This window comes from Mobula hypostoma, chromosome 1 (genome assembly GCF_963921235.1).
Source record: "Mobula hypostoma chromosome 1, sMobHyp1.1, whole genome shotgun sequence".
Lineage (NCBI taxonomy): Eukaryota > Metazoa > Chordata > Chondrichthyes > Myliobatiformes > Myliobatidae > Mobula > Mobula hypostoma.
Window position 1 is genome coordinate 28,917,612 of NC_086097.1, and position 12,625 is coordinate 28,930,236.

At 43.7% G+C, this 12,625-nt stretch overlaps 1 protein-coding gene across 1 annotated transcript in view; it reads right to left on the bottom strand.

Annotated features, from left to right (window-relative positions):
* LOC134342377 (leucine-rich repeat-containing protein 74A) overlaps positions 1-12,625 on the bottom strand; it is a 69,790-nt gene that overhangs the window by 16,635 nt on the left and 40,530 nt on the right. Inside the window, exons 6-9 of the mRNA XM_063040834.1 lie at positions 12,190-12,271; positions 9,256-9,341; positions 4,292-4,486; positions 707-802 (exon numbers count right to left, since the gene is read on the bottom strand). Of these exons, the coding sequence (XP_062896904.1) occupies positions 707-802; positions 4,292-4,486; positions 9,256-9,341; positions 12,190-12,271 (459 nt within the window). The remainder of the gene's footprint in view (positions 1-706; positions 803-4,291; positions 4,487-9,255; positions 9,342-12,189; positions 12,272-12,625) is intronic.

Below are 12,625 nucleotides of genomic sequence, written 5' to 3' on the forward strand. Positions count from 1 at the left end.
AGGTTCCTATATACTATTTCTGCTGCCTCTGGGTATCCTTGCTTATGAGCAGAACTGTGTTCAGTGCCCTTGGCGCACAATTGGAGGAGAAAAAAACATCCTTTATCACTAATGCTAAACTCAAGATCAGTGACATCACCTAAGCCTAAATTCTATGTTCTATGTTGAAACTGGAGGCTCTGGGAAAAATCCACAGGGAGAATGTGCAAACTCCATACTGGCAATGCCCGAAGTCAGATCAGACTTGGGTTTCTGGTTCTTCAAACAGTGGCTGTCTTAGTTGTGTCACTGTGTTAGTACAGATGGATGGTATGAATGGCCTGTCGCTGTCCCTACAATAGATGTCATTGATCCAGCCTCGTGATCAGCTGGTGATTTTCCCAACTGGAGATCTGAGTGATATGTTTTTGACACAGAGAGCGGCTGATATCTGTGACGTGCTGCTAGAGGAGGTAATGGAATCAGATACAGTCTGTGTTTAAAAGATATTTAGACACTTCAATAGACAAAGCATAGAGGGATTTCCCTAACAGACATTTAAAAGACTCTTAGATAGGCACATGGATGAAAGACGAATAGAGAGATACGTGGCAAGGATGTATTAGATTGATCTTAGAGGAGGTTAAATGGTTGGCACAACATCGTGGGCCGAAGGGCCTGTACTGTACTGTACTGTTCTATGTTCTAAATAAAGAGTGAGACTCACTTGAATGCTGATTGTTTCCAGGTTTGTCTTGTCATTCTTTTGCATGACCTCCAAAAGACGAAGGGCACCTTCCGCAGTTATAGGATTGTTATTCAGCTGAAACAGGAAAGGAGAGTCAGAAGGGAGTCTGAATGATAACGGCTCTTTCAGACAATATGAGACCGTCAGAATCAGGAGCAGGAATGGATCATGATTAATCTATTCCAATTCCTTTGCCTAGTAGGAACCTATCCTCCCTGTTCTTCCATTGACTTAAACTTCCCAGTGAAGGGAACTCAAAATTATTGCTCCTCTCTGAAAAGAGAGATTCCTTGCTCTCTTTTTGCACTTGTATGTATGTATATGTATATATATATCTGTTTATGTATTACACTGCTACTGCAAAATAACAAATTACACTTTTATTAGTGATACTAAACCTGATTCTGATTTCTTGTTCCATTTTCTTTTTCCTCTGTCTGCCTCCATATCTCTCCCCTTCCCCCATCACCCTTCCCTCTATCCTACCTGAATTGATCTGCACATAGTCCTTCAACATCCCCCACACACCCACAACCCCTTCACTCTACCATTCACCTCTTGCCTCCTCTCCTCTCTTCCCCCCTCCCCTCTTTATACTGGCCATCTCCCCTATTCACTGTCAGTCCTGGAGCAGGGTCTCAACCTACAATGTCAACAATTCCTTTCTCTCCACAGATGCTGCTCGAACTACGGAGTTCCATGGGAGCATAGCAATTAGTGTAATGCTTTACAGCACCAGCCATTGGAAGATCATGATTCAATTCCTGCCACTGTCTGTAAGGAGTAGTATGTTCTTCCCATAACTATGTGGGTTTCCTCTGGGTATTCCAATTTCCTCCCATACTCCAAAGACATACGGGGTAGGATTACTGAGTTGTGGGCATGTTATATTGGTGCCAGAAGCATCGTGATATTTGAGGGCTGCCCTCAGCATAACCTCAGACTGCATTGATCATTGACAGATATGACACATTTCATTGTGTGTTTCAATGGGCATGTGACAAAGCTAATCTTTAAGATTTCTTGCTCCAGATTTGTGCATAAGTCATCTCTTGTATCTCAACATTATCACTAACCTTTCCCTTGACTTAAGGCACTGTCGAAGACCAATATCTACATCAACATGAAAAGGGAAGAATTAGGATCAGAAGAGGACTATGTGGTCCTTAATGCTCTCTCCACCATTCATCAAGAACATGGCTGATCTATTTTGGCACCATTTTCCTTCCCTAACACCAAATCCCAAGATTCTCTTAATGTTCAGCATCTTATCACAGTCATGATAAAGCTATCTATCTATCATGGACCAGCACACAGACAGGCCCCTTGTTTCATCTGGTCCATGCCAACCTGACCTGCCTAGTCCCATCTACCTGCACCCAGACCCTATCCTTCCAAACCCTTCCTATCCAAGCTTCTATTAAATGTTACAACTGAATCTGCATCCAATCACTTCTGCTGGCTTCTTATTTGACATTTGCACCACCTTCTGAGTGAAGAAACTTCCCCTCAGGTTCACCTTAAATATTTCATCTTTCTCCTTAAACCTATGGTCTCTATTTCACCCATGGATGTGCTGGGGTCAGCTCGCAAGTGTCACCGCACATTCTGGCACCAACGTAGCATGCCCACAGTGTTCGGTGAAAAAAATATAAGCAACAGCAATAACAAAACAAAACAACAAGCCCTTTTCTCAGCCCCCCACTTAGACAGGCCGCCAACAATCTTATAGAATACTCCTGAACTTCTGCGCACAATGTCGTGCTGACCTTTTAACCCCTAAGATCAATCTAATCCTTCCCTCTGGCTGTTCTTGTACACACAACAATCTATTGTTGTGAGTGAACAATGACTGAACCTCTTACAGCTGCTCCACGATGGGAAGTCCACAACATCGTGGGCCAAAGGGCCTGCACTGTGCTGTTATGTTTTTATGTCCTATGTTCTATGAGATGGTTGAAGGCCTGCGTGAGTGGAAGGCTGGGAAAGGGGCTTGTTTTGAGGAGTGTTTCTTTTGTTTTGTTGTTGCTGCTGTGTTGGCACCAGGATGTGTGGTGGCACTTGTGGGCTGCCGCCAGCACATCCTTAGGTGCATTGGTTGTTAAGGCAAATGACACATTTCACTGCATGGTTTGATGTACATGTGATCAATAAATCTAAATCCGAAATGAAGAAATTTCCCCTCATCTTTGTCCTAAATTGCCAACCCCTCATTCTGAGATTGTGACCCTCATCTTAGACCTCATTCTTCGGAAGGTTGTGAACAATGTTAAATAACGCTTGCACAAATAATACTAGTAAATGGATTGACTCGATTACTGCAAGCCCAATTAACGTAGGGGTTTGGAATCAGTGTGAGAAGCTGTCATCCCATCATTTTCTGTTGGATTCTATCCCAGAAAGCAAAGCCAAGTGGGCAGCTACTGACTCGTTGATTCATTCACTCTTCCTTTGACAAGTTTCCTTCTATCCTTTCAGTTCTATCTCCCCATTATAGGGAGGATGTAGAGGCTTTGAAAAGGGTGCAGAAGTGGTTCACTAGGATGCTGCCTGTCTTGGAGAGTATTAGCTGTAAGGCAGGGGTTCCCAACCATTTTTTTTTAATGCTGTGGACCAATACCATTAAGCAAGGGGCCCGAGGACCCCAGGTTGGGAACCCCTGCTATAAGGAGAGGTTGGACAAACTTGGATGGTTTTTCTCTGAGAGGGCAACATGAGAGAAGTTTATAGAATGATGAGAGACAAAGATAGGGCGGAGAGTCAGTTCCCAAGGTGGAAATATCAAATACTAGAAGGCATAAGTTTAACGCAGAGAGGTGGAAAGTTAAAAGGTTTTTAAACTCTTAATTTTTAAACTAAGAGAGTAGTAGATAATGCCAGGGGAAGATGATAACTTTTAAGAAGAATTTAGACAGGCACATGAACAAGTAGGGAATGGAAGGATACAGATCACGTGCAGGCAGGTGGGTTTAGTTTAACTTGGTATATTAGTCAGCACAGACATTATGGGCTGAAGGGCCTGTTCTTGTGCTGTACTGGTCTGTTGTCTACGTTTTTTTTTTCTTTCCCGTTATTTCTCCTTTAAGGTACTCTATAAATCCTACCTTTTTGTCCAAGCTTTTGGAGGTACTGCTTCAGAGTTTATGTTTGTTTTTTAAAGATTAGCTTAAATATTTTCACATGTACATCGAAACCTCAAAGCAAACTCTGAAATGCGTCATTTGCATCAATGACCAGTGCAGTGTAAGGATGTGGTGGGGGCAGCTCGCAAGTGTTTTTACTTCTGGCACCAACATCACTTGCCCACAACTTACAACCTGTTAGTCTTTGGAATGTGGAATGTGGAATGTGGGAGGAAACTCCTACTCCCCGGGGGAAACCCAAGCAGTCATGGGGAAAGTGTACGAGCTCCTCACAGACCGCAACAGGAATTGATCCCAGACCGGGGGATCACTGCTAACCTCTACACTACCAGGACAGTTTGATGATCTTCCTTCAAATTACCAATGTTAAAGGAGTTATGTTATGTGACTGGCAATGAACATTACTCAAAGTGACACGTACATACAAAAACTTCACGTTGTCGTTGACATCCAGTCCTTTGCACAGATTGGAAACCCCCTCATTGTTGATGTGGTTGGTGCTGAGGTTGAGCTCCAGCAGGGTGTTGTTGTACTTCAGAGTCTCTCCTATGGCCAACGCGCCTTCATTCCCAAACCCATTACAGGAAAGATCAAGGACCTTCAAGGTGATATTGATCTAAAGACAGAAGACATGCTGAAACTGTGTGGAAATGGCAAACAGAATTTGGTCAGATAATGATAATAAACACATGACAATAATTACTGTGCTGACTTGGAACTCCATTGATAAAAATAAAGATAGGTTTTATTTATCACATGTACATTGAAACATCAAACTGTACAGTGAAATTTGTCAGCCAAGCAGTTCGAGGATTGTGCGGGAGGCAGCACACAAGTACCACCACACTTCTGGAGCCAACATATCATGCTGTGATGGGGTCCTGAATTACCCCTATGAACTATGCTTTTAAAAAGAGAGAGAGAGAGAGTTGTTCAACACCAGACACCTTGTTATTAAGAGAGAGAGAGAGAGGCAAAGACTGCTTTGAGATGGTGTTATGGTTTCTTTGCAGCATGTTTACACTTTGCAAGGACACTGTCAGCTTCTGTGTTCTAACAGAGAGAGAAGGGAGGAGCTACTTGATGGACAGCTGGTGTTCAACACGGTGAGATAAATAGAAGGTCAACTGATAGACTGACAGACACATGGTTTTGGACACTGAATAAGCTTTGTTGTGCCCACAGAAAAGGTGGGTTTTGGAGAATCAATCAAGCGGATTGATCAGTGGCTCTCACAGTGTGAAAAAGGTGTGACTGGTGGGGAGTTACTCGTTTGTCCAACCCTCGCCTGGGTTGATAATTCCACCACAGAAGAACAGTCCCCTTTGTTGTGGTCACAGTCGGTGACTTCTGAAGGATTTTGGAGGACAACAGAAAGATTGCCGGCGTCAGCTCACCTGAAGACGCAAACCTCTCTCTCTCTCTCTCTCTCCATCACTACTCAGCTCAATACCATGAACTGAACTGAACTTTACACATCATTGTAAGGCTATCTAATTACCCCTAGACTTGAAGAAGCTTGGTTTTCATATACTTCCACACTTATACATATCTAATCATTGCTAACCTGTTTTATATATCTGATTTGATATTCCTGTGTTGCGTAGTTACTAATAAATATCACTAGTTAATAGCAATACTGGACTCCAAAGTGTTTTCCATTTCTGCTGGATCTTTAACCCGTCATGGGGTACGTGACAATGCTCATAACTCACTGACCCTAGTTGTATGTTTTTGGAATGTGGGAGGAAACCAGAATGGTCAGGCTTTTGTTTTGCCAGTGGGGGGGGGGGAGAGGGAATTATTGCTTGTGGCTGCTTACACGTGGGAGGGAGGGGAGCTGGGGGGCACTTTGTGGTTCTAACATTTAACTGTCGTTCATTCTTTGGGGCACTCCTCTGTTTTCGTGGATGGTTGCAACAAAAAAGCATTTCAGGATGTCTATTATATACATTTCTCTGACATTAAATGTACCTTTGAAACCTTTGATGATCTTGCACCTTATTTTTTACTTGCACTGCACCTTCTCTGTAACTGTCACACTTTATTCTGCATTCTACTATTGTTTTACCTTGCTCTGCTCAACGCACTGTGTAATGATTTGATCTGTATGAACAGTATGTAAGACAAGCTTTTCACGCTACCTTGGTACACGTGGTAATAACAAACTAACTCCAATTCCAATCGTAACTAGTTCTTACAGAGTCTCACAGTGCATAAGGAGACCCTTCAGTCTACTGAGTCCACAGTGACCATCAAGCACCCATTAACACTAATCCCATATTTTTATTCTCCCCATATCCCTCATGTTCTACCACTCACCTACACACTCAGAGCAATTTTCTGCACCCCACTGACCCACCAACCCATGCTTCTTTGGGAAGCAGAGGAACCAGGGCACGTGGAGGAATCCCACACACTCACAGGGAGAAGGAGCAAGTTCCAGCCAGACTGCACCCGAGGTCAGGATTGACCTCTGGTCAGGCAGCACCTCGACAAGGCATGCCACTGAGCAATCCTATAAAAGCACTGGCTTAATGGTCCTTTTCATTCAAGATTCAAGATTGTTTAATTTCATTTTCAGTACATAAGTGTAAAAGATGAACAAGGGGAGGGGAGGGGACGCAGCGCACGCGGCTCCGAATTGATATCGTATTTGTTAACTAGGGGTCGTGCACAATCCTGATTTGATGGAGACGGATGTGGGAAGCACAGAGGAACATCTGGAGAAACTTCTGAAATGCCCGCTTCGCTGCCGTTGCTGCTGCTACTGTGCGATCGAGAATCTCCGGAGGGGAAGGTCCCAAATCCTTGGCTTTGCCTATTGCCTGTTGCTGGGGCCGGGGTCGAAGCGCTCGGCAGAGATGGTGCTCGGTGCTCAGTGTCGGAGGGCTGGTCGGAGGCTCGAAGTTTTCAAACGGACTCAGAGTCAGACTGCAGTCAGGTGCTTCCAGAGTGCTGCATCGGCAAGTTTGCGGCGCTGGAAGCTCATGGCAGGAAGAGTTTCTCCCTTCTACCATCTACATGAGATGATAGGACTTTCGAGAGACTTTGAGACTTTTTTTTACCGTGCCCATGGTCTGTTCTTTATCAAATTACGGTATTGCTTTGCACTGTTGTAATTATATGTTATAATTATGTGGTTTTTGTCAGCTTTTTTTAGTCTTGGTTTGTCTTGTATTTCTGTGATATCATTCTGGAGGAACAAATTGAATCATTTCTTAATGCATGCATTACTAAATGACAATAAAAGAGGACTGCGTGTCCTCATAATCTAATAATCTAATCTAAATGTTACTCTGTCTCTGATGCAGCACAAAAAAAACTCAATAAGATGAAGAACACAATAATAATAATAAAAAACACAATAAATATATACATAAGATAGCTTATATACATGGATTGTATGTCCATAAGGTGACACTAGGTGTGTCTGTACATAAAGTGACTGACAGGAAATGATGAAGTAGTGGGGTTGGGGATGTTGATTAGCCCTACTGCTTGGGGAAAGTAACTCATTTTCAGCCTGGTGGTCCCAGCGTGGATGCTTTGTAGCCTCCTCCCTGACGGGAGTGGGACAAACTGCGCATGAGCGGGGTTGGTGGGATCCTTCATAATGTTATTGGCCCTTTTCAAAGATTCAAAGTACATGTATTGTCAAAGAATATATCAATTATACACGTTGAGATTTGTTTGCTTACAGGCAGCCACAAAGCAAGAAACACAAAGAACCCAATTTAAAAAAAAGACCATAACCACTGCGCTGAGAAAGAGAGGAAAACACACACACACTTCATGCAAACAACAGAAGCCGACGACAGCATTCTGAACCAGAGAAGTTGTGTGAGATGTGCACTCACTCCCAGGAGTTTGAAACTCCTGAAGATTTCCACTGCTGTTCCACCGATGTAAAAGGGGTTATGAGTGAAGTCAATAACCATCTCCTTTGTCTTGTTGACATAGAAGAAGAGGTTATTTGCCTGGCACCAGGCCTCGAGCTCTTCCACCTCCTCTCTGTAGGCTGCCCTATTGTTGTTGGTGATGAGCCCCACTGCTATTGTGTCATTGCCAAACTTGACGATGTGATTACTTAAGTGTTCAGGCATACAGAGTGTGAACAGTGTGCATAGCAATGAGCAGAGCACGCAGCCCTGTGGGGCACCCGTGATGAGGAATGATCAGTGGGGGGGGTGGGAGCGGTTGTGCATCCCGACTGCCTGAGGTCTGCTGGTTAGGAAGTCCAACACCCAATTGCACGGTGGGGTACTTAGATCGAGGAAGAGTTTATTCAACAAGGTCCGTGGGACAATAGTGTTGAATGCTGAACTGAAATCCAGAAACAGCGTTCTGACACCTGTTTTCTAGGTGTGTCAGGCCAGGTGCATGAGCGGTTCTGTTGGTAAGCATACTGGTGAGTGGCAGGAATGGAGTTTTTGTTAAGTGCCGTCCAAAGCACTTTTCATGGTGACTGGCGCCAGTGCCACCGGGCGATAGTTGTTTAGTTCTGAAGGTGCAGAAGGTCTTTGGTACAGGGATGATGGTGGCTGATTTGAAGCATATGGGGACAGCAACCAAGGTGAATGAAGTTTTGACGATATCACTTTACCTCAAATGAAGAGAATAGCTCAGAAGGAGACCGTTCAGCTCATTGAGAATATACGACGCTATTAAAAAGCTGTCCTTATATTCGCACCTGAAATCTTTCATTTTTGGTACTTTTGTCAAATCCAACAACAGAATCAGCAGAGTGAATTTCTTAGAGAGCTTCTAAAATGTCAAGGCTCCCTGCCTTCCAAGTTAAATTAGTCGGAATCTTTATTTCTGAGGATAGAAATGTCAAATGTGTGAGGATATGCATTTTAGGTGAGAGGGGGATTATTTAAAAGGGATGTGCGGAGCAAGATTATTTACGCGGAGAGCGGAGGGTGCCTGGAGTAGCTTGTGAGGGGTGGCAGTGGAGGCAGATACAATAATGGTGCTTAAGTTGTGGGATAAACATGTTGGGACGTGCCTGTCCTAGCTAGCAAAGCCAGCTCTGACGGACTGGGTGGATCAGGTCAACAGTGATATCCAGCAGCCAGAAAGGGAATTCTGCAACATTTCGTGGAGAGCGAAGGGCAGGACAAGGCACAGAAAAAAACGCAGGTTTCTTCCTGTAGTTCATATCATTTCAAAGAAGGAAATCTATAGCAGCGGCTTCTCTACCAGATCCAGGCTAATTTCCATGTACTTCTTGTGTCGCTCACAACTTGGGCTCAGCAGCCACCTTTGAATGCTCAAGAACTGCACAAATCTAATTATTATTCTCAAATGCCATGGACACCCAATCAGATAGAGCCAAACAGCAAAATGAGCCGTACCGAGGGAAGGAATTTCTGTTCTTACCCTTAATCCTGCGCTTATGGCCACTGCCCCCTGTGTTTGGATTTGGTTCCAGCTCAGGTTCAATCTTTCCAAACTTTCATTGTTTGCTTCAAATGAAGAGGGAAAAAAAAGAATTGAGATTCAAATTTATTTATCACATGTACATGGAAGCATGCAGTGAAACGTTTTGTTTGGCAAGGATGTGCTAGGTGCAGCCCACAAGTTTCACCACACACTTCAGCACCATCGTAAAGTGCCCAGGGTGCTTGGGAGAACAACACAGAACACATCTAAACAGAACATATCAGGTAACACAGCAACAGCAGTGAAAATAGCCCCATTCCTCCCACCCACCCACTGACGCACATGCTCTAACCCCCAGGACAGGCTGTTTTCAGCTTCCAGCGGTCTCATGGATTCACAGACACTGGGACCTGACTTTTCCAGTGGACCCAGAGATTTGCAGACTTGGTGATTGGACTTGACATCTGGACTTCTGACTGACCCTTGGGCTTTGATCTGAACTTCCATGTGATCTTCGGGTTTCGATCTACACTATCAATCAACTTTCAGGCGTTGATCTTCAGTATCAGCCAAGACTCATATGTGATGACAAACGGGGGCTCTGGATGCGGACCCAAACTCCAGGCCTTGAATCCCGGACTCGCTGATGATCTGACCCTGAAAACAAGGCCTGATGAACAGGACCCCAAACGTCCTTGCCAGAGTGCTGGAACTTTCCACTTGCCTTCAAATCCAGAGCAGAGGCTTACACTCTGGCCTGTCCTCTAATTGCCCCACATCCCTATCCAAAAAACCCTGCCCTATACCCCTAACCTCCCTCTCTGTTCCCCAAGACAAGCGCCATGACTCTAAAAAAAAACAATAACACTAAGTCTGAGCCACAACTTCGATGAAGATGGCAACTCAGCGCCAGGTAAGTAAGAAGCAAAGTGGAATATTGGCTTTCATTGCAAAAGTTTGAGAGTCCAGGAGCAAAAAGGTCTTGCTATCTTTTTATGGAGATGCAGTGATACAACCCCTGGGATATTAAACATGGTTTTGGCTCCTTCCATAAGAAAAGATATGCCAGTAAAAGTCTGATCATCTGCTGTTCGATTATTTGAAATCCCCCTGGTCTGGTGCATGGTTCACTGCAGCCCCAGTTCCTGTGCTCATTTCAAACTGACAGGAGTCCCAGTTCCTACCCTCCCTTCAAACCCCAATTTCTGCACTCCTTTGAAACTCACTAGGACCCAGGTTTCCAATCTTCCTGGAAACTCACTGGGGCCCAAGTTTCCAATCTCCCTGGAAGCTCACCGAGACCCCAGTTCCCATTCCCCACTGAAACTCACCGAGAGCCCAGTTCCCATTCCTCACGGAAACTCACCGAGAGCCCAGTTCCCATTCCCCACGGAAACTCACTGAGACCCCAGTTCCCATTCCCCACGGAAACTCACGGGAGCCCCTAGACAATATATTGTATTACTACAGAGCAATGAAAAAATGTGAATTTAAAGATTGATATGGTTTGTATACACTCAAGATCAAAAAATCGAGAAGGGAAAATTTTGAAAATTACAAAATTGTGATGCTGTTTGAAGGGAGGGTAGGATGTTTCCCCTTGCTAGAATGAATTATCACAGACTAAAGGCAAGAGATTCAGGGCTGAGAAATAGGAGGGTGGGGTGCAGAGGGGATTAGTAGATTTCTCCTAGACTACTGGATGAGAGGAACAGGTGTATCTTGTCCTCACCCTCTTATCTACAGGAAAGAAGTCTGCATTGCATTGAACATTTAACATTGAACAGGCCGTTTGCCTCACAATGTTATGCCAACATCTTCACCTACTTTAAGATCAATCTAACCCTTCTCTCCCCTATAATGCTCAATTTTTCTTGCATCCATGTGCCTAACTAAGAGTTTCTTAAATGTTCCTCATATATGTGCTTCTACCACCACTCCTGGCAGCATGTACCACACAGCCACCACTCTCTTTGTAAAAAACCTACCTCTGGCATACACCCCATACTTTTCTCCAGTCATATTAAAATTATACCCCCTCATATTAGCCATTTCGGCCCTGGGAGATAGTCTCTGGCTGTCCACTCTACCTTATTCAACCTTGATCAAATCCGCTCTCATGCTCCTGCTCTGCAAAGAGAAAAGCCCGAGCTCACCTAACGTATCCTCATAAAAAAATGCTTGTTAATCCAGGCTGCATCCTGATAAATCTCTTCTGCATCCTCTCTAAAGTTCCTTCCAATAATGAAGTGACCAGAACCAAACGCAATACTCCAAGTGTGACCATAAGACAAGGGACCAGAGTTAGGCCGTACGAGTCTGCTCTGCCAGTTGACCATGGCTGATTTATTATCCTTATCAACCCCGTTCACCTGCTTTCTCCCTATAACCTTTGACCTCCTTATTAATCAACATCCCTTTTAAATATACCCAATGACTTGGCTTCCATATCTGTCTATGGCAATGAATTCCACAGATCCACCCTCTTCTGGCGAAGGAAATTTTCTTCGTCTCTGATCTAAAAGGACATCCTTGTATTCTGAGGTTGTGTCCTCTGGTCCTAGCAATAGTTTCCACTATTGGAAGCATCCTTTGCATGTAAACTCTATCTAGGCTTTTCAATATTCTATAGGTTTCAATGAGATGTCCCCCACCTCATTCTTCAGTAAGTACAGGCCCAGAGCCAGCAAATGCTCCTCATATATGATTTTTTCATCTCTGGGATTCTCCTCATACTGTAAACTTCCTCTGGACCCTCTCTGATGCTAGCATATCCTTTCTTTGCTAACAAGTCTGTAACTGCTCACAATACTCCAAATGCCAGTGTGGTTTAACTTGAATTTTATAGCACTACAACATTACCTCATGGCTCTTGAACTCTAGGAGGAGCAAGCTAAATCATGAAATGAAAGATGCAAAGTTAATGCTCACCTAACATGTGTCCCAGGAATTCTGCTCCTTTATTTCCAAACTCATTGTAGCTAAGATCCAGCTCCGAAATTCTGAAATTAATCTACAGGTGCAAATTTAAGCAAAATAACTTAAAATACATTCTTGGAAACTATCATCAAAATTATAAAGTAACTGAATCTGAATCAGATCAGGTTTTAATACTACTGACATACAGTCCCTATAAAAAGTATTCACCCCCCACCCCCGGAAGTTTTCATGTTTTATTGTTTTACACCATTTAGAACATTGAATCACGGTAGATATAATTTGGCTTTTTTTTACACTGATCAACAGAGAAAGATTCTTCCATATCCAACTGAAGACAGATCTCTACAAAGTGATCCAAATTAATTACACATATCAAACACAAAATAATTAATTGCATAAGTATTCACCCCCTTTAATACGACACTCC